General features: G+C 41.5%; 1 protein-coding gene across 4 annotated transcripts in view; it reads left to right on the forward strand.

The window, feature by feature from the left end:
- The window catches only part of PLCB4 (phospholipase C beta 4), a 253,875-nt gene that overhangs the window by 90,198 nt on the left and 140,837 nt on the right, over positions 1 to 22,840 (forward strand). For all 4 annotated transcript variants that reach the window (XM_044263437.1, XM_044263439.1, XM_044263438.1 and 1 more), the window contains exon 2: positions 5,402 to 5,500. In XM_044263437.1, coding sequence (XP_044119372.1) covers positions 5,417 to 5,500 — 84 coding nt within the window. In that variant the 5' untranslated portion in view covers positions 5,402 to 5,416. The remainder of the gene's footprint in view (positions 1 to 5,401; positions 5,501 to 22,840) is intronic.

Here is a 22,840-nt window from a genome sequence, read left to right on the forward strand (position 1 = left end):
CCATGGGAAGCCTTGGTGATGACCGACCTCAGCTGCCCTGGTTAGAATGCCCTTTCTGCTCTCACCTGCTTTTAGTCTGGTTAGTAGTGAGTAATGGAGTCGTTCCTCCTTCAAAGACCCATGACTTACTACTTTCTTCTGCTGCTGTTTTAAATTGTTTAGGACTGGGGCACCTGGGTGGCTCAGTGGGTTAAGCCTCTGCCTTCTGCTCAGGTCATGGCCCCAGGGTCCTGGGATCGAGCCCCGCATCAGGCTCTCTGCTCAGCAGGGAGCTGCTTCCCCATCTCTCTCTGCCTACTTGTGATCTCTCTCTGTCAAATAAATAAACTCTTTAAAAAAATTTTTTTTTCTAAATTGTTTGGGACTAAAGAAGCACACATCTGCCTATCTAGGATTTCAGCTGTTTTGTTACTCTTTGAAATTTGCATTCTTTTTTATTTACAAAAGCAGCACGTAAATGTGAGAATATATTCCTATGATAAAAACGTGCGTTGCAAAGATAACACTAAAAATACCTTGATTTTCAGCTCCAATTTTTATTTCCTTCTCAGGGATAGATAAATTTCCTTTTTTGGGGGGGGAGGGGTGAGAGAATGAGTATGATTGTGTGAGTGGAGGAGGGGCTGAGGGAGAGTGAGACTCCCAAGCAGGCTCCATGCACAGAGCCCAACATGGGGCTCCATCTCCTGACCCTGAGATCATGACCTGAGCCAAAATCACAAGTTCCAATGCTTAACCAACTGAGCCACCCAGGTAACCCACAAATTTCCAAATGTTTTAATATTTTATCTATATATACATAAATTTTCCTAGAGAAGTACATAGGTTTGTTTCATGTCTGTGTATTTACATCAGTGGTATTAGGTATTACACGGGTCTTATTCTGTAGCTGTGTATTTAGGTAAATGGTATCACACCGTTCATAGAGCATATCATCCTGTGCCTTCCGGGTTTTATTTAATGGTATGTGTTAGAGACCTTTGACATTCAGGTTGAGTATCTATTGTATGGTATGCCAGGATATGTGTGTACTAGACTTTTCTCCTTAATCCCTTTAGGTAGGGAGTCACAAGGATCTGCTTTCAGTGATGAAACATCCAGAATTCTTCTTTTAGCCACTTTCTGGGATAGATTTGTTCATCTGTCAGCTAGAATTTTTGCTCTGTGTGGATTGAACTCTAGGGTCGGTTGGTGTTTTGTTGACCTACCTTATGGTGTCCTTGTCAGGACCTGATCATGGGATTTATGGAATGAGTCAGGGAGTAACTTACTTTTTCCTGTGTCCTGGAAAAATGTTAGGTAAGTAGGATTTGCCTTTTCCTTGAACATTTGTAGAACTCACCAGTAGACCCATGCGGGTCTAATCTTTTATTATTTCTTCAATTTCTTCCAAGGTTCAGTTTATGTATTCTCCTTTTTTGAGTTAAATTTGTTTTAACCTGAAAAACCCATTCACTTTATTTAGGTGTTCAGATATTTTGGTTAAAGTTACACCTACTATTCTGTCATGTGTTTTTCTTCTCTTTGTAATTTACACCCCCTGTCATTACACATGTTATGAATTTATACGTCTTCCTCATCCTCTTCCTTCCCAATCTCTCTCTTTCCCCAACACTTGACAAATGTTTATCTAATATGTGAATATTCAGAAAGTAATTAACTTTTACTGATCATCTTAAAACAACTTTTGGCTCTATATTACTTACCTAGGTTTTGATATATAATGCTCCCACCTCTCATTTCTAAGAAGTTTATAATTTTTGCTTTGACTACTCTGTTTTACTGAAGAATTATTTAGAAGTCTGTGTATGTTTATGTTTAATTTATATGCATATAGATTTTATTCACTCTCTCATCAATTTGTAATTTGGTCTAATTTTGGCCAATGAGCATGGCCGCCTTAAACTCTGACTTTTGAAAAGACAGAGGTGTCCTCTATGGCCCAATTATGAACTGACTCTGAGATTATTATATGCGTGGGGGGTAGCTTGAATACAAAGAGGGAGTGAAAAATATATACAATAATAATATATTATATATTCAAGAGTCAATATTCTATATTTGTATATGTATATATATATATGTAAAGAAAGGAAGGAGCAGGTTTAAATTCAGTAATATATTTAAATTAAGTCATCTAGATTGTTTTGGTTAAACTTTACAGTAAGTACGGTATTCTGATCTTCAATATTCCTACAGTTTTGTCTCATTCCATTAATTTCTGAGACTCATTCATTGTCTCCTAATATGTTTGTGACTTTGTCAAATTTCTTTGTATTTGACCAGTTTTTCAGTATATGTTCTGATGTTATGTACTCACATGCTTTAATGGTAATGACTAGTAAGTCACTGTGATCATCTCTTTTCCTAAGATGATTTATCACTCTCTCTTGTTTTCCCTGAGTCTGTTTTATCTTCTACATTACTGTGGACACCTGCTTTCTTTCCTCCTAGCATGTGCTTATTAGACTGTTTTATTCATCCCTTCATTTTTGAACTTCCCGTATCATTTTTATTTTATAAATACTTCTGGCAAACAATCACAGTGTTACCTAATGTCAAAGCCTCTGTCTTTTCTTTTTATGCATGAATTTAGCCTATTTATATCTGTTGTAACCAGGATATGTTGTCATTTTCTTTTGTGTTCTCCACGTATAGTGTTCTTTTTCCCCCTCCTCCCCACAGCTGTTTTCTTTTTAAAGGACACTCATGTTTCTTTATTCTGTTCTCTCCCTAATGATGTGCAAGTTTTACTCTCCATTTTTAATTTCCTCTAGGAAAATTCTTAAATTCTTAAACTTCTATCTTTCTGCCAGTGTCAAGAGTCTTAAATACTGATATTCCACTTCCCAAACAGTTGACCTCCCTTAAGTCCATACTTCCTTCCCTTTCACCACGTGAGCTGCCACAACCTCTGTATTGATATAACCAGCAATTTGGGAGCAAAATTATTATAATTTCTTCATTTTTTTTTTTGTATAGTAAGTAAAACTTAAGAGTAAACTTTCCTTTTTTTTCTTCTGTCTTCACTGTTTTCACATTACTTTCCCTATCCCATCCCTACATTTATTTTTCTTCTTGACAGAGCATGTAATACCTTAAGTCTTTCAGAATAGGTCATTAAATCTTTCGTACCTTGCAAGTCCATAAATACCTCTATTTTCTCCTACAAATTAAACTATTAGTTGATTGGATACAATTTCAAGTCCAAAATTATTGTCCCCCAGAGTTTTGAGGTTGCAGTATTGAGAACAGTATGCCCGATTTCCATCTACCTGTCATTCACCTCTGAATTGTCTTCTCTCTGCACATCTCTTAGGAATTTCAAAACTTCTCTTCTTATCTCTTGTTCTCCGTGACACCGAAGGTATTTTTAAGTGTGTGTATCTACCCACTCCCCACATTTATGAAGCTCGCATTAGTGGATTCTTTTTTCAACCAGGGACTCAGATATTCACACTGAGGACTCAAATCTGAATATGCAAATATTCAAATTTCAGAAATATTCTTCCACTGTTGTTTTGATTTGTCCTTCCATTGGCTCTGCTTTCTCTCCTGATGGAAAAAGCTGGTTCGTTGGGTGGTGGTTGAATCTTCGGCTTTCATTTTCCACCTTTCTAAATTTTTCCATTGTGCTTGCTTTCTGTTGTTGCATTCTCTGAGAATCCCTTGGCTCAGCATTTCAGCTGAGTTCTCTTTCTAACTCTGCTCGTCTGATAAGAGTTTGATTTCAACAATCTTTTTAAAATTTCTAGATTTCTTATATTTTTGGAACGGAGTGCACTGTTTCCCCCCACACTTATTAGCCACACTTAAACCAAAGTCAGGTTCAGTCGCTCCTGTTAACTCTGTTTTCTTGGGTGTCAGTTCTACTTATTGGGTTTGGTGTTCATCTTCCATGTTCTTGGCATTGCTTAAATATTTGGTAATTCTTGGTTACCTTTTCATTGAAGATTTTCCTTTTCATTTAATTCATTTTATTTTATTTATTTATTTATTTTTAAACTCTCGGTGTTTTTTATTTAGAAAAACTTATGTTACAAGAAGATGATGAACAAAGGTCTAAGAAAATAAAGGTTAGACTATTCCTTTCACTTACCATCATTTAGAACAAATTTTGCCAATTTTTCTCATATTGGATCTAGGGATCTCATCTTAGCATAGATAGCAGGCCTAAATGAATCACTGTTAGTACAGAGTGGCGATGATTTGTTGTCATAAACAATCCCTTCATGTTACTCTGAGAAAGCTACACTCAATAGAGTTCTTTTTTTTTTTTTTAATACTAAATGTTTTATGTTGTTCATCTTTATTTATTTTTTTTTTCATTTAATTCATTTTAAACCTTTTCCTTGAAGATTTCCTGCTTGCAGTTACTAGAGGTAGACCGTGGTGGGTTATGCTAAGAAGTGTGGGTAGAAAGAGTGCCCGCTTCTTCCAAAGTACAGGCAACCACCTTGAAGAATGTCCATGCTCTCTTTCAGTGTAATATATGCTGCGCTGTGCTAGAAAGCAGACCTTCTGCAGTCCTCTGAGTGGCCCAAGTGAGGAAGGGGTGAGAGGGCTATTGAGAGAACCAAGAACAATAAAAATATTTCAGCTACTCCTGTTTGGTTCTGCAACTCATCATCCAGTGGACTTCTCTGCCCATGCGTCCATCTTTAGGCTCATAGTGTAGGCTGGCAGAACCACCCACCCTTAGCAGTAGACCTCTCCTGTAAATAGGGTCAAGATTGTGGTTTCTCTCTTTTATCTGATGCCATCAGATTAAAATACACACATTACTATCTTATATGATTTGGAGAGGGAGGGGAAGGTTCCCAAATGATCACCTCTGGTTTATCACCTCTTTGTGGCTATTACAGTTGACACTTGAACAACAGGGAAGTTAGGGGCTCCAACTTTTCATGTGATCACACATTCACATATAATTTTTTACTCTGCCAGAACCTAACTACAAATAGCCTGCTGTTGACCAGAAGCCTTACCAATAACATAAACAGTTCGTTAACCATATTTTGTATATTATATGTAGGTATATACTGTATTTCTACAATAAAGTGAGCTCGAGGAAAGAGAATGTTAAGAGAATCCTAAGAGAAAATGCATTTAAGTACTGTCCTATATTTACTTTAAAAAAAAAAAAAATCTTGTATAAGTGGAGCCGTCCAGTTCAAACCTGTGTTGTTCAAGAGCAAACTGTATTTCCCCAGGTTTAGAGACAAGGTGAAGGGAAGTTGGAATCAGATGAAGGAAAGAAGAAGAAAGAGACAATTTATGGGCTTACTCTATGTGTATTAAGAAGAGCTTTCGCAAATGCATAAATATAAAGTGATTAACCTTTGATCTTCGCTTGTTTTTAAATTTTGCACACTAATGAGATGTTCTTTTTCGTTTTTAGGTCTTGAATATAATCATGGCCAAACCTTATGAATTTAACTGGCAGAAGGAAGTACCTTTCTTTTTGCAAGAAGGAGCCGTTTTTGACAGATATGAAGAGGTAAAGAAGTGTTATTAATCTTTTCTCTCAAAACATTCTTATAATTATTTCATTTTAATTACAGTATTGAGTAAATAGTCTTTGACATAAGTAAGAACATCTTTGAGATTTATAAGTTGAAATAGTTGGAAAGAGGCAAGTTATGAGATATAATAATAATGAAAATGATACTGTAATTTATTGAGCACTTACCATGTGCCAGATATAATCAGGATAATGATGCTATAAATTATTGAGTGCTCACTGTGTGCCAGACAGTGATCTAAGCACTTGTGTGTATTATTTGTTTAATTCTTCACAACAACCTTATAAGGTTGTTGCTGTTATTACCCTGTTTTTACACATGGGTTTCATGTAGCAACAGTTTTTGCCTAACGAAGTGTTTTTGGCAGGCTTGCTACATAAAACTTTGTGTTTGTTGTAAATGGAATAGTGGTTGGATTTTGTGCTAGTCATTTGCTTTGTCAGTTTCATTAGTACAGAACAGCTGGATCAAAGCTTTGCGTGCCTGGGTTTCTACCATTTATCCTGGTTTTCTACCATTTATCGCTTTTGCCCTTTGCAAGACAACATGGACTCCAGACTTGCTATAGAGCAGGAGTTTGGGGCCACCAATCTATTAGGGAAATTTAGGTCTGTGAGTTGAAGCCTCATTAGCATTTGTAAATGCATTGTTTTTCTTGGACTGTACTTGAATTTGAGGTGAATTGGGGAAGGGGGGATGAGGAGATTGTCACCTCTGAGGCAAAGTGAAATGTAAAATTGTTTAAGACTTCATCTGAAGTCAGAATTGGTTCCCCTGGAAAGCTCTGGAATGTGTGTGGTGGCTGATTGTGGTGGCCCCCTCAGAGGTTCGGATTGTCAGGCCTTTTCATGAGGTCTGTGGGCTGACGTGATGCAGTACTTGTCGACTTGGTTTTTCCAAAATGTGTATCCTAATACCCTCTAGATTTATGCCATAGTTGCTTTGTAAGTAAGCAAAATTGAGAAAGGCTAAGGATGGGCCCCAGTGTGGTCACTATTCCTTGTAGTAAATTAAAATATTGAAGTGACAGCTGTTTATAGGACAAACTTGACTCCTTCTGCGAAGGAACAGTTAGCTGCATTTTGCTATGAGAAGACAGAAAATATTGCACCCCCTGGAGATAACCACTATTAATTCTTTGGCAGTTTTCTCTTAGTCTTTTGTTTGTTCTTTTTTTCTCCCTTCCAGAATTGTGATTCTGATCTTTTGAAAATCTAAATCAGAACTTGCTTTTTCTCTATTTCAGAGGCTTCCATAATTCTCTATTGTAGGATAAGATGAAATATAAGGCCTTCCTTGATTTGGTTCCTGCCTAATACCGCAGCCTCATTTCCCACCAGTTTGCTACACACACACACACACACACACACACACTCTGCTTTCACCATAAAAATCCCCTAGCAATTTCCCCAATATACTGTTATGTTACATGCTTTGTGCATGCTGCTCTCTTTTTCTAAAATGCCTTATTCCTCCTAGTGTGACTGGTGAACTCCTAATCATCCTTCAAAACCCAGATGAGAAATCTCTACATCATTGATCTCTTCCTTGACCCATTCAATAAGAATTGTTAACTCCTTGAGGCACTTGGGTGGCTCAGTGGGTTAAAGCCTCTGCTTTTGGCTTAGGTCATGATCCCAGGGTCCTGGGATGGAGACCCACATTGGGCTCTCTGCTCAGCAGGGAGCCTGCTTCCCTCTCGCTCTCTCTGCCTGCCTCTCTGCCTACTTACAGTCTCTGTCTGTCAAATAAATAAATAAAATCTTATTGATAACACCTTTGTGCCACCACCAACCTACCTTTTGCACATTTTACACCATATTCATATTTTATTTGCTGTTTTTATGCCTCCTACTGTGTTCTGAGTTTCTTGAGGTCAAAGACAATCTTTTACTTATCTTTCTCTGGGGACTAGCAGGAGGCCTGCAACTGCCGAACTCACTGTTGATGTAGCATTACAGAGAATTTTAGACAAAAATGTTTCCAACTCGGTCTGGTTCTATTATTGTTTATTCCTGTTGTTAAGTGAAATGGTGAGAGTACCTGATAATCTTCAAGATCCGTATGGGGATCTGAACCTCAATAGACTCAAAACATTAGGGTAAACTATATAACGGGTTTCGTCTTTTAAATAATAGATGACCAATATCAACAATTTGATATAGTTCAAGCTTAGTACAAAGTAAGTTATTGCAGTTGGCTGTTTTTAATCCACTTTACCCAGTGTGGCAAAGAAGGCCAGGGACAGGTTTCATCTTTTAAATAATAAATGACCAATATCAACAATTTGATATAGTTCAAGCTTAGTACAAAGTAAGTTATTGCAGAGGGCTGTTTTTAATCTGCTTTACCCAGTGTGGCAAAGAAGGCCAGGGGCTGGCTTAGCACTTACAAGCAATTTTCCCAGGTACGCCAGGTCCGGGTTGAACACTAGAGTGACCAAGATAATGACCATTGACCCTTGGCTATGAGCTGGTGGGACATCACCCCAAGGAACTACTAGAGTATTATCCTAAAGTTTGGCAGTTTCCTCGGGCAGCATCCCAACCACTGGAAATCTATAGGATTACTTAAAAATACTGCATGTCTTCTAATAAATCAGAGAAGGTCATTTTGAAGAGATTAAATATTATCACTGGCTGAGTATCTTGGCTACTGTTATGTAAGCAGAAACACATTAGAGGAAAAAAGTGCTATTTTTATGCTTTATCAAGTGAACTGTGATTTGATGAGCTGGAGGTTATTATTTTTATTTCTCAGGATGATTTTCTTTAGCTATTAATCATCACGAGTCACTCATATTTAGAAAACACTGATTTACGGGGGCTCCTAAGGGCCCCTAAGGGCTTTTCACCCAGGTTCCTCAGAAAATGAGGCAGAGGTCACAGTCTTGAACAAGGATTAAATACAACCCAGCACGGCTTTCAGCTTTAAGTGATATCTTATCAGGATATAAGCAAAACAAGTTTTCACTTAATAAAGTAGATGCCTCTCTTCATAACAACGTATCAAACAAGAAAGTCACAATATTAGAAACTGGACCATGGCCACTTTTTATTAGCGTTTCCCAGTCCTGTAAGATTCAGCTCTTTGGAGCCACAGCTGCTAAAATATTAAAGGCGACAAAATGCAAGTGTAAAAGGTTTGTTTCTCCGGTGTGTGTGAACGGCAGTGGGAAATGACAGCTGACGGCAAGCGAGAGGAGCAGAAGTTGGAGAGTACACAGCCCGATTATCCCAAGAGCATCATAGCAAAGGGACCATTTACGAAGGGGCAGAAGTGCCTTCAGCACCCTGTGACAACTAACGTTATCATGAGGGCCCGAGGGATCAGCCAGATACTCCATTGTGTTCCATGCATGTGTTTAAAGAAAGCAAGGAAGTGGGTCAGGCTGTGGGTGAGCGCACACTAGATCAGAAAATTAGTGTTGACTAGTCACTATTTTTTTTTATAATTTTATTTATTGAGAGAGAGAGAGAATGCATGAGCCTGGGGGGTGGGTGAGAGAAGGAGAAGCAGACTCCCCACTGAGCAGAGAGCCTAACGCGGGGCTTGATCCACAGACCCTGAAATCATGGCCTGAACCGAAGGCAGACGCTTAAACGACTGAGCCACCCAGGCGCCCCTTCTCGTCACTATTTTGAAAGTATATATTATTTTGCCAATAAATGTAATCAGTGCAATTGCATCTAAGCATTACTTTATTATTTCTGTATTGCTTTTGAGGTAGGCCACATTCTTAGAGACTGTGTAACATAGCAGCCCGCATTGTAGCCCCTGGTTGTATTCCCATGCCACTTGTAAATCTGCTTTTTATTCAAACCTACATGACCTAAAAGTTACTGAAATGCAAAATGTATTTTGTTTCCTTAAGGGATGCTTGTTTTTCAGTCTTTAAAGCAGAGGTTCTTCTATTGCAGAGGTGAGAAATAACAATACCTTATAAAACACTTGCAATCCAAATGTCTCCAGCTTAAACGGTTTCCTGACTTTCCTTTGATAACATATTAAAAGACCGAAGACCTTGTGCCCTGGCTACAGCAGGCCCTCCCCGGTCTTTCCTAGATCCCTAGCTGCAGACACTTTCTTGGTGATGTCCCGCATCCTTCGTGCCTTCTTACCTTTCTGTCCCCAGGACTTTGTATAGATCATCAACTCCCCAGAGCAAGAGCATTGTATGAAATAGACTTTCACGTAAGATTTGCTGGTAGCAGAGGAGGATTGGAGCACACAACAGGACTCACTTCAAGATTAAACATCAGAGATGGCGCTCAACCAATTTCCTTCGCCAGCCTGGCCAGGGACTGGCTCTCATTGTCTTCTCCTTTCCCCCCTTCTCTTCCACTAAGATGCATGTTCCAGCTTCTCTTCTTTTTTTCATCTCCCCCTCAGACTCCTTTTCCAGTTTACGTATTTCCTCTTCTCCACATGCCTCTTCTCCAAATTAAATTTAAAAAAAAATTTTTTTTTCTTCTCTCTCTTAAGCCAAGCAACCAAAACAGAAGATTTTAGTCCCTTCTCATCCTGAGCAGTTTGAAGTGAGAGTGTGAGGTAAAAAAGGGGCCAGACTCTCTTGAGACCTTTGCTTTTGTGTAACCTCGCATGATCCTTCTAGATAAGTGGTCACCTAGGGAGCTTTGCCTGATGAAGGTGGTCTCTGTCTGTGCTGCCCTTGACCACGTGTGGCTGCCCAGCACTTGAGATGTGCCTGGTGGGGTTGAGGGAACTGGGTTTTTTCACTTTAATTGGTTTTAATCTGAACTTACCCAGCTGCACGTGGCCAGTGCCTGTTTTACTGGGCAGCACGGTTCTAGGCGACAAGCTCAAATGACAACCAGATTTCTCAACACACGGGAGGAGTTCACAGTTCCCTTGGTTGGAATCTACAGTTTGCTTCAGCCATGTCTTCTTGGTGGCAGCTAGAGCTGAGATCTAAATGTCATACAGATGATTCACCTCAGGCTCCCATCCTTCCATGTCCCAGATCCCCAGGTGGGGGCTACTCCTTTTTCTTACTCATGGGACTTCATTGTCACTGAGGCAAGCTGCCCAGGTAGAGCCCTGTTTTCTGGAAAAGCCTTGGTCTTTGTCCTAGCCCCTTTCATCCTCTACCCTCCAACACACACTTTAGTGGAATCTGTAGGTGCTTCCACCTGTTACCAGGACAAGGGTAACAATTATTGCTGTCATCAGACCCAGTGGAATATCAAAGTGCAGGACCAGGACCAGCCTAAAGTAGGTCCGAGTGCGAGAGGCCAACAGTTGCCTCTTTCCAGGGCAGCTCTGAAATTCGAATGGAGGACCATGTAGCAAAGCTCCGAAAGGCCCAGACAGCCTACACACCCCAGGCTGTTCATCAGGGAAGTGAAGAATTTTCTAAATATAATTTTCAAAAAAAAAAAAAAAAAAAAAAAAAAACCTAAAAACACAACCCTCATAGAAAGTATTTTGGCTTCAAGATTTATTTAACCCCTCTGTGAGGACACCGGCAAGATGGCAAAGCTAGTTCTAAGAGCACTGGAAGAAGAGAGTTGTACAGTTGACCCTTGAACAACTCAGGGGGTGCGGCCCAGACTTCTTTGCCGTGAAAAATCCTCATACCACTTTGACCTCCGCCTTCCCCAAAAAACTTAGCTGCTAATAGCCCATTGTTGACCAGAAGTCTTACTGATAACAAAAACAGTTGAGTAACACGTATTTTGTGTGTCATATGTATTCTCTGCTGTATTCTTACCGTCAAGGAAGCTACAGGAAAGAAAATGTTGTTAGGAAAATCCTAAGGAAAATACATCTACAGCACTGTACTGTGTTTATCAAAACAAAACAGAAAACCTCCACATCTACGTGGACCCGTGCTGTTTGAAGGTCAACTATATATAGTTAGGAGAGGGAAGCTAACCCAAATTTGGTCAGTTCACTACAAAGATGGTTGCTGTCCTATAGGACCATGAAACTATGAGTTCTGTGATTGTCTTTTCTACCAGCCACGAATTCCACGTGTCTCTGTGGACACAAAACAGGTGCAACATCTCTAGCTAACTGTAAAGACTCTGAATAACTGGTTGATCAACCCAAAGTACATTCTTCTATAGAAATAAATCCTCCTCGGGTAGGCCTCTTAGACAGTGTTCCCTTAGACTGTCCAGGTGATAGCTAGCCTTTTATTTATTTACTTACTTACTTATTTTTTAATCGTCCCCAAGTTTTGGATCGTTTAAACTGAATTGTACCAACAGGATCAAGATATTGGACTCAAAGAGTGGAGTGTAGAATTTTGCCTGTTACTTATATTTGCAGGGAAAAAATGCTTACAGAGTCACCATGATGGTAATGATAATCATAATATTTAGTGGTTTTTCAACTTTTAAAAAAAATTTTATTTATTTGAAAGAGGGGCGGAAGCACACACTCACGAGAGAGCAAGCACAAATGGTGGGATGGGGCAGAGGGAGAGGGAGAAGCAGGCTCCCCGAGGATCAGGGAGCCCGATGTAGGGCTCGATCCCAGGCCCCTGGGATCATGACCTGAGCTGAAGGCAGATGCTTAACCCACTGAGTCACCCAGGCACCCCTAGTCTTTAAAGTACTCTAAAAGGTGGACAAAAATTTAATGATGAGTGAGAGAACTGAATGGAATGTTAATTTTACCCACACACAGGCGGAACACAGGGAGGTGCTGGAGTCCAAATGGTTAGAAAACTGGAGGAAAGACCGGAAGATTAATATTCTCCTGGGAGGTATTGCTGATGGTCAGTTGATGGTACATGGAATAGAAACTCATGCTTCTATTATTTAAAGCCTAAAATTGCCAGTCACAAAGCTAAGAATAACATAACTTCAAATTTGGAGTGGGGAAATGGAGAAAAAGTAGGGAAATGAGCTCAACCGAGTTCAGTTATGGAATTTTCAACCTAGGAACCTATTACTACATGTGCCTGGGGGATATTAGTTCAGGAATTGCTTGCCTTGCCACAAGTCTCACTTTCTTCAAACTCCAGTCCCCATTAGAATTGGATATTTAAAGCAAAACAAAAATGTGTTGAGATCACTTCATTAGCCAACAAATTAAGTCCAGACGTCTCATTTGAAACTTAGCCCGTGGCCTAGGTGCCCCACCACCCTCACCCCTGTCCTTTCCCCCAAAGTCAAGTTGTGATGAGGACGGTGGTGGGTCATCTTCCTTGTGGTGTGAGAGGACTGGAAGGGGTGTCCAGTGCGCAAGGCTGATCTGGGATGCCTAAGAGAGCAGACCCCCTTCTGGCTGAGTCTTAATGGAAGGGCCAGCCAGTTGATCAAACCACAGCTGAGAGGTGGGTGGAGCCCCCAGCTTGCTCAAGGCCATGGGTGTGGGGGAGGGGAGTGGCTTGTCCAGCTAAGGCCGAGGGAAGGGTGCTGGAGAGCAAGAACCGAAGCGACAGAAGGACAGTGTCCACACCATGGAGAGAAGTAAGGGGAGAGGCTAGGCATGAGAATGAATCAGAGGATTTTCTGACCCAGTGGGTGGAGAAGGTGAAGGAGAATAAAGACTGTAAGGTGAGGTGGGGGTTTCTGGCACCAGAAGCTCAGGTGGTCCCCAAGGGAGGCAGAGAGAAGGGTCAGATTTATGGATGCACTTAGGCTGTTCCTTTTCCTGAAATGAACAGCATTCATCATCGTATCTTCCACAGTACCTAAGAAACATTTTGCTTATAATAGAAATCGCCTAAGTTCTAGTTAAAAATAAAGTGAGCAGAAAGGGAATTGAAAAGCATAAGTAGAGGATGAACAAATGGAAGCACACTCGAGTAGGAGAACCAAGGTTGTAGAACCAGGATGAGGAGCTTGGATTTCTTTCTGGTCGTTGTGGGAAGTCATTTCAGCGAGACTGAGGTGCTCTGTTAGGCATTTTGGAGACACTTTGGTGGCTGTGTTGAAAGTGGTTTGTGGTCGGTGGGGGAGGAGGCACGAGCAAAGTAGGTAGGAGATGGGAATGCATGGTTGGAGAACACGAGGAATTTAACAGAACAAAGGCAAGCTAGAGTCTTACTCCTTCCTCCTACTGGCTATATCACCACAGACAATTTTCGTTCTTTCTTTTTTTTTATTTTTCTATTTTTTAAAGATTTTATTTATTTATTTGACACAGAGAGAGAGACAGTGATCCAGGAAACACAAGCAGGGGAGTAGGAGAGGAAGAAGGAGGCTTCCTGCTGAATAGGGAACCCCATGCAGAGCTCGATCCCAGGACTCTCGGATCATGACCTGAGGTGAAGGCAGTCACTTAACCAACTGAGCTACCCAGGCGCCGCTCCATACACAATTTCCTTACCATCTCTGTGCTACAGTAGAGATAATAAGGTGGGTGGGCCTAAGGATTTTGCCGTTCTATATCAGCCTGCCTTCAGGTACATTTCTTGTCATCTCAGCCATGTGACTTCTTCCTTATAAGATAAGAAAGTTGTGGCCAGGTGCCTAGGCACTTAGTCAGTTGGCCTGAACATGGAAACAACCCAAAACTGTACCACCTAACATCAGCCAAGTTTTTGCAAAAACAGTCAGGCCTGTTCCTTCCTCTAAATCAGATTTAATTTTTTTTAATATATTTGTTCTTTTTAAGTTGGTTCTGTGCACAGCATGGAGCTTGAACTTACGACCCTGAGAACCAGAGTTGTATTTTGCACTAACTGAGCCAGCCAGGTGCCCCTAGACCAGATTTTAAAACAACAGTTCTGATACTATTAACTGTGCTTTCAAATTCCCAAAGCTTAGAGCTCGTGAGCATCCAATCCTGAAGCATTAAGGAAAAGTCTGTATGGTTTGGAAAATTCCAGAAAATGGATATCAAGGCAGAAGACTCTAGTTTGAGCCTTGACCCAGACATTTGCAAGTTATGACCTTGAGCAAGTCCTTTTACCTGAGTGAGCATCTGTCCTGCGTGTCAGTTTATCCATGCCAGAGCTTTCTAGTAGGAGTCTGAGTCACCCGTGTGTGTGGATGGAATGTATCTTCAGAACAAAGGCTCTATAGTGGTTGAGACCAGGTCTGTTCTGTTGTGTCCCAGTGCTTATCCAGAGTAAACGGTTCAGCCAATAACTCAAAAGATACCAGTGCAAACTCTTGGCATAAATAATCAGACTTCTAATGTTTCTGCCATAAATGGCTTGAACCTCTCCGCCTTTCATTTTTTCTTTTTTTGACCTTAACTAAGAGTGAGCGATTGTATAACAGAAGCCCAGGATAATCCCAGATTTTCACTCATAGATCCTTGGTGCACATTTGCTCCTTTATTTGTGGGTAAGGTTAGAAGAGCAATTTCAAATCACAGTTTGTGGACCTGCCCTCTGTCACTATTTGCCTCTGAGTGTGTGAGCTGCAGGAAGGAACCTCTCACTGCCCTTGGTAAAAAGGAAGTGTGCCTTGATTAAACCAATGAAAACATGTATGGCAAATGAGAGGTTTTCCAGAGTGCTAAGTACAAACCTATCCAAGGACTTGCAGGTGAAGAAGTCTAAAAGTATTGGAACTATAAGAGACAGTAGCCCCAAGGAGAAATAACCAGAGGTCAGGCTTGACCAACCAGCAGCTAAACACAACACAGCACACCAAAGCTTAATGACATAGCAGAGCCAAGCTTTCCTCTGTCCTCTTAGGTTCAGTGGCTGGGGTTAGCAAATTAAGATGAAATTAAATAAAATTAAGCCACATGAACAGGAAGAAAGGCATAAAATTGTGTTGATGTTACTATTTTTACAGGCACAGGAGCTTCACCGGAAAGTGAAAACCCAAAGAAATGGGTGGACTCAGAAGCTTGTATACCATTTTAACAAAAGATGATAAATTGTGGAGTACTGACCAGATAAAGAGAAAGAGGATTTGGGCTTCTAGGGGCAATAAATTGTGGGAAGACAGATATATATGGGGAAACAAATGAGAGATAGAGGTTATTTTAGTAAGGTTTGTTTGTGCAGACTCATCTTGGTGCCAGCTTTCTGTCTTCATGCCCATAAAACTCTCTGGAGAGGGGATTCATGGATGCCTTCATTTCTCAAAAGTTTCTGATTTTAAGCAGATGAGGGAAGCTTTGAGAAGGCCTTTTTCTGCATCTGTTGATTCTCAGTTATTTTCAGTTCACCATAATCCATATGCCCAAGTGGCATATTTGGGAGTGATATATTCCAATCCCAAAGTTTAAGATAGCAACCACTTAAATAGCCTAAGATTCTGTGGGTCAGCCATCGAAGTGGAGCTCAGCTGGGCCCACTCAAGTGTCTGCTGAGCTGACTTGGGGCTGGCTGATTTCAGGTGGCCTTAGCAAGACCTTCTCCTTTCCAGTCCACCTGATCTGTCATCCTTCTGCCAGCAGGCGAAGCATGTTGTCTCTTGGATCAGCCGTGTTTCTGCTGCATTCTCTAGATCAAAGCAAGTCATGAGACCATCTCAGACTTAAGGAGTAGAGACCCCTCTTGATGGGAGAAGCTATAAGTCACATTGCAAAGGGTGTGGATGCCAGGGAGGCATGAAAGATTGGGCTGTCTTTGCAATCAACCACAGTTCTCTTGGGTACTCTTTATGTAGTAAAGGCTTAGAACAGCAGTCAACATACTTTTCCTATAAGGGACTAGACATTTACTAGGTTTTATAAGCCACACGCTCTCTGTTAACAAATGCTCGACTTTGTGGCACAAAAAGTCACAGAACAAAGATAATCCATCATTGAATGAATGGGTTATGTTCTAATAAAATTTTATTTTCAAAAACGGGGGCACGCTGGATTTGACCCACAGGCTTGTAGCTTGCAGACACCTTGCTCAGAAGACAAATACTGTTACACAAAAATGAATAACACGTTAGTTTGGGTGGTAAGGATACTTTGAGTTCCAAGTAGTTACTTGGAGCCCATTGTTTGCCCTTACAAATGTCTTATTTTATTTTTAGGTTAGCCATTTCCCACTTCTTTTCCCTTTTCTCTTGAATTGTATCAGCTTTGCTGTGCAGTGAACCACTTGGGTCTTTCTTTTCTATAAGATGCCCCAGTTTGCTTTGGTTTTGCTTATTAATTACTCTTTTCATTTTTATGTTTTTTTCCTCCCCTCTCCATGAAGTTTCCTTGGGTTTGCTATTCTTCATTTCTTCACAAGGGTAGAAGATAACTTTATCCCCTGTTGGAATAGAAGGACCTCACCCGTGAAATAGCGTCTGAGTCAGTCTCCTTGAAAACTCTATGGCTTGAGATGTATTCTATTCAGGGGTGCAGGAAGGTCTGCTTATTGCTAGAAGACGTGAGATGCATCCACAAGGAAATCAGAGAAGGAAATATAGGGTGGCTTAGATTTACAAAGGCATGTGGAAAAAGAACAGAACAATATACGAAGAAAGTGTGTGGATAATGAACCCATAAAATTAAAATAGAGGGGCTGAGAAGCCACTGAAGTGCTAGTTCTTTGTTGCTTCTATTCAAGCTGCAGTATATAGGAAAATGCTCAGTATTAATCCCTTCCAGCCATGTCTGTGGCCACGGGTGAGCAGGTGCACAGTGGCCAGAGAATCCTTCTCATTCATGGGGATGCATGCAGCCTTTGCAGATCTCCACGCTGATGGTGAGGAGGCCCGAAGGACATCCAGGCTGCATGCAGTTGGCGCATTCTCTTTGGGAGTGCCCTCTGTTAATGCTTGTGGTCTAGCCATTGAATAATAGAGTTTGTTCAAGGGTGAACAAATGAACCGTCCAGTGAAATATACCGCATGTGTTAAAATGAATCCTCTTCAGGTCCCTTCTTGAGTAATACAATTCTGTTTCTTTTAACTCCACTCCATGGGAATGAGTTCCCTATTCCTAAAAATTTAGGGGGAAATGTTTGCACTGTTTTTACTGATTTCGCTTGTGTTTAGGGAAGGTGCTTTTTAGTCCTTCCACTAGAAATAGGGGCCATGGCCACCGTGAGCCTCCACGAGGTGCTCTGTAAGGGGTGTTGCTGTTTAAATGCTGAGCAAACACTGTTTCACTTAAACCAAAGCAAGCGTTGGGGCACCTGGGTGGCTCAGTCTTTGGTTCAAGTCATGATCCTGGGGTCCTGGGTTCGAGCCCTGCATCAGGCTCCCTGCTCAGTGGTAATCCTACTTCTCCCTCTCTCACTCCCCCTGCTTGTGTTCTATCTCTAGCTCTCTCTCTCTCTCTATGTCAAATAAATGAATAAAATCTTAAAAAAAAAAAAAAGCAGCAGCAGCAGCCTGTTGTTGGGTAGATCTCTAACCTCCTTTTATAAACTGTAGAACCAAGGCTTATGGTGGTTAAATACCTCATCTGAGGCCACATAGCTGCTCACAACTGAGCAGAAAGATTCCATGTGCTTGTCTGTTGTGGTTCTCAAAGTGTTGACCAGCTGCATTAGCAGCACCTGGAGTCCTTGTTAGAAATGCAAACTCTTGGGTGCCTGCGTGGCTCAGTGGGTTAAAGCCTCTGCATTCTGTCCAGGTCATGATCCCAGGGACCAGGGATCAAGCCCCGCAGCATCGGGCTCTCTGCTTAGCATGGAGCCTGCTTCCTCCTCTATCTCTCTCTCTGCCTCTCTGCCTGCCTCTCTGCCTACTTGTGATCTCTGTCTGTCAAATAAATAAATAAAATCTTAAAAAAAAAAGAAAGAAAGAAAGAAATGCAAACTCTCAGGCCCCACCCCAGACCAACGGAATGAGAAGCTCCAGCAATCCTTGTTTTTAAATCCGCCGGGGTGATTCTGATGATGTAGTTCAAGTTTGAGAACCACGAGGCATAGAGCAAGTCAGGGAGTTTGGGATTTCCATAGAAGGGAAAAAAAAAGTGCATTTAAAGTTCTTCACAGCTGATTTCCCCCAAACAGGCAATGCAGATAAAGAGGTGGGGGACTGTTCAGTAAAAGAAACTTTTCTTTTTCCAGAGGACGTGACTGTATTAGATTTATTTCACTCTTCAGCATGTTTTGCACCTGACATCAGTCATCATCTTTCAAACCCTCAGATGGCATTAAGGATTAAATGAGATTATTTTCCACATTATACAGAAGAAAGAGAAGCCTAAATCAATTAAGGAATTGCCTACTATTCAACATGTAGTGATTGCTGGAGGCCGCCTCCAGATCTGATGTACTGACCAAGAGAACACACGTGAATCACAGCTACCTGTACCATGACTTGGGACCTTGAAATGGCTTCCATTTGCAAATGATGAGGTTCAAAATACGGCACCTCGGTATGTTGGATATTTTAAGCAGAAGGAGTTTGAAGGTCGTTCAGAAGCATCCCTCCTCCACCCCCACTCCCAAAGCAGGTCATAAAAAAACCCACATGTGAGAGGTGTGCTCCCTATACCTACAAGAAAGAAGCATCCATCTCTTCCATGACAAAGGTGCTCTGAGAAGATCTGAACAAACAGGCCTTTCTAAGACACTCCCCACCCCCAGCTGACTACACTTAACCTCATACTCCTTGACCTATGCTGTTTCTAATTGTCCACACTATTCATCACACCTAACACAAAAATACTCAGGTTCAGCCATTTTTTTTTCTTGTCTTCACTTTCTTATGCAGACTATCATGTCACATGTTTGAAAACAAAATTCATCCAAGTAAATGTGAAGATCAAGTTGGCTTCCTTAAACAATTCACGAATTGAGTAACATCCCACTAATCCACCCAGCAGGTAGAAAGGCGCTCTGTTGAGCTGCAGGAAAGGAGAGGTTTTTAAAAACAAGGAGGGAATGGAAAAGGGGGGGATTATTAGCAAAGAACACATTGTTTTAGGCAAAGTTGTCTTCCTAAGGGGAACAGAGGGGGGTCTACCAGAGGGCTGTCTCCTAGCTGACCCTGAAACTCCGGGTTGGCTGGTTACAGGTCACATTACTTTTAGGGTTGAAACTGCAGTTACTTTAGGTTTTAAGTCTTGGTTTGCTGACAAGGATCTTCACACAAGTGACCTCATTTGGGATCTGTGGTTCTTTTTATTATACATAAAACTTAGAGTAAATAAATTTGCATGCTTTTCTGTTGCTGATCTGTCTTTGTCAGTTTAATTTTCAGACTTAGTAGGGGACCTTGAGAGGATTAAGGAAAACTTTTTTTTTTTTTAAGAATTTATTTATTTATTAGAGAGCATGAGCAGGGGTGGGGGGGGTGGGACAGAAGGAGAAGCAGACTCCCCACCGAGTGGGGAGTCCAGTATCGGGCTTGATCCCAGCATCCTGGGATTATGATCTGAGGTGAAGGCAAACGCTTAACAGATTGAACCACCCAGTTGCCCCCAAATGTTTTCTTCCCCTCCAGTTTTTTAAAGATATGTATGATATTTTAAAAATATATCTGTATACACACATACACATAGTAATGGAGGCTACTTAACTTTCTTAGTAACCTATTTGCTTTATTTCAGACCATAATTATGTTACTATATCCAGGAGTTCTGGATTTGATTCTTTTAAGGAAATGAGGATGGAAAGAATTTATTTTTCATCTGTTTGTCTCACACAGCAAATAAGTGTCCCTCAGAACACTAATACCGTTACCTTATAATCAGTGAAGATCAGTTTAACAATAGAAAAGTATTAACCCAGACTTTGTAGTCTCTTAACTTTTTTTTGTGGGTGGGGGAAAACTAGGTGAAATGCAGTATATGGAAGGAACATAATATTTTCTTTCAATCAATGAAAATAGACATAAAATATCCTCAGTGGAGAAGCCTATCTTTTAATACTTAATATTGATAGATTAATAAATGTGTTTTTAAAGTCCTTACTCTTCACATTATAAATAGTAAGCAATTGCTCTGAAATGCTACCTTGTCAGAAACAGGTAATGCGTGTGTTGGCTGAGGTCTCCAGGTCTGGAGTCTGCCTTGCTCTTTCTGCTAAGGAGTTCCCCTGGAAACAGTTTTGTTGGCACCCCCGTTGCTCTCCTGCTGTGGATTCTCTTCTCCCAGGTACCTAAAAGGACAGATGATCCTCCTAATGGTGAACTGCGAAAAGGAGCCTAGTGTTTGGATCCTCACCAAAGTCGAGCTGCCAGGATATTGTTTGCAATGAAGAAAGGGTTTGTACTAGGTGGTATTTAGGGTAAAAATCTTGGCCAGAGAGCTCTTTATTGAAGAGTTTGAAATACACATGTTGGTTAAGGGCATGGCTTTGGAGTTAAGCAGAAATAGCTTTACCTTCAGGGGCTTTCTAGCTCATTTCAAATAATTTCCAAATTCCTTCCTATGGCCTACAATCCCTCTACATGACCCCGTCACTCTACTGTCCCACTGACGTTCCTTGAAAATACCAGACATGCTTCAACCTCAGGGCCTTTGCACTTCCAGTCCCCTCTTTAGACTACCCTTCCCCCATTACATCAGTATACCCACCTCCCCCATACACACACAAACATTACCCTTACCCTTTTAGATTTTTTTACCTTCACTTTTATCAATTCCTGATATATTATTTTTTGTTCATTGTGCAAATTCCCCCTAGAATATAGGCCATGAGGGCAGATCCTTTGTTTTTATTTGCTGCTGTATTCCCAGTGGGGAAATTATTCATCACCCAACAGATACTAATAAACACCCATCGTGATCCAACGAATCCTTAGTTACCTATCTGGGACCCCAATTTGGGGGGTATTTAAATGGCCCCTAATTTTTCAAGAATCTTAAGGGTACCAAGGAGCAGGAACTGGAGGTCCTTTTCGGGGAATCTGGAGAAGGGTTAGCAAGAGATCCCGTCTCTGGCAGCCATTGAGGTAGGCCACTTGTCTCTCCTTCTAGTGGATCCCACCATGAGCTGTGTGGTCAGTAGGCAGCCTCTAGCTGCTACAGCTTCTGCACTCTTCATGCTGAGGTTCCCAGCCAGTGAGGAACATGGCAGAGATTCTAGAGCTGGCTCTTGTCTGCCCCAGATGAGGCCAGTGGATTCTCCTTGCTCTGGGAGTTCCATCCACCTGGTGGAGATGTTGTCAGAGCCATGCTGCCATCGGGGACCCTTCCTCTGTCCTCTCCTCTCTCACAGGTCTTAGTTCCACCTCATGGTTTGAGGGCTCTCCCTGCCTGCCTCCCTGCTTCATCTCCCCTTCCCCTGATGCTGCAGCCCCCGTTGACGTGCTAAGCCTTCAGATCTGCAGTTTTCTACAGCTCTGCGCTCTCTGCAGAATTCTTGAGGTGATAGCAGAGGCCTTTGTGTGCATGGTCCAGTAATTTCTGTACTTCTCTTAGACAATAAAAAGTGTTAGAGCCAGGATTGGCCCCAAGATCCATTGGGATCTTTGTATCTTTGAGGCCCCAATAGAAGCTAGTTCAGAAGACAAAGTGGAAAGGAGTGACATCTCATGCAGTGAGTGTAAAGACAGGCATTTTAAGAAGCTGAATTATTTAAGTAGGAAATGCATACATTCAGAGGGCGATTTCATGGATGTCATTTGAGATTCCTTTCAATGACTCTGTTCAGTGTGGACTGTCATCTCCACGTAGCAGTAACTCAAAACTTTCTTCCCTTGACCTGCTTCTTCAGATATATGTCTTCTCTGTCACTCTATTTCTTTCTTTCCTTTTTCTCAAGAGTACAAGTGAGTGTGAGCTGGGCAAAGGGGAGGTACAGAGGGAGAAGGAGAGAGAATCTTAAGAAGTCTCCATGCCCAGCACAGAGCCCTACACATGACCCTGAGAGCATAACCTAAGGGGAAACCAGGAGTCAGGCACTTAACCGGCTGAGCGACCGAGGCGCCCCCTGTGTTGTATTTTTAATCATTTGCTCAGTGCAATTTATTATTCTGGAACAAATTGTGGTTTAATGAGAAGTGCTTTACTGGAAAGGATTTTCCCGCTTGTGGGCATGCTTCAGGCCCTTCAGCAGAGCACATCTCCTGTTGTTCTTAGAGTAATTGGGTGTGGTAGGGGCCATTAAAGAAAAAGCCATTCCTGACACTCACTCGTTAAAGAATGATCGGGCATACTGTGTTCAAGAGATGACTGCAGTGGGGGGTATGTGGTACTTGGGGAGAGATTGAGCCCAACTCTGAACACAAGGAGGAAAGGGGGGCTTATAGCCAAGGAGCAGCAGATGGAGGTCACCTGGAGATGGTGGAGGTTGAGGCGCCTGATCAAATAGCAAAGGTGCTCAGATATTGAGGGCGGGAGGGTCTGGCTAAAGCAACTTAGCAGGATTCCTGCTAAAAATTGATCACTGCCAAGACAGACAGTGGAGGTCTAGTCAGGAAGAAGATTCAGAGGAGCCTAAGGTTTGCTCAAGGGAGAGAACCTTTGGGTGCAGGGGAAAGGAAATGGGAGGAAGGGCACTATTTGTATTTTAATATTTGTTGTAAACAAATGCCTGGGTGGCT

Source organism: Neovison vison, chromosome 8, assembly GCF_020171115.1.
Source record: "Neovison vison isolate M4711 chromosome 8, ASM_NN_V1, whole genome shotgun sequence".
In the NCBI taxonomy this organism is placed as follows: domain Eukaryota; kingdom Metazoa; phylum Chordata; class Mammalia; order Carnivora; family Mustelidae; genus Neogale; species Neogale vison.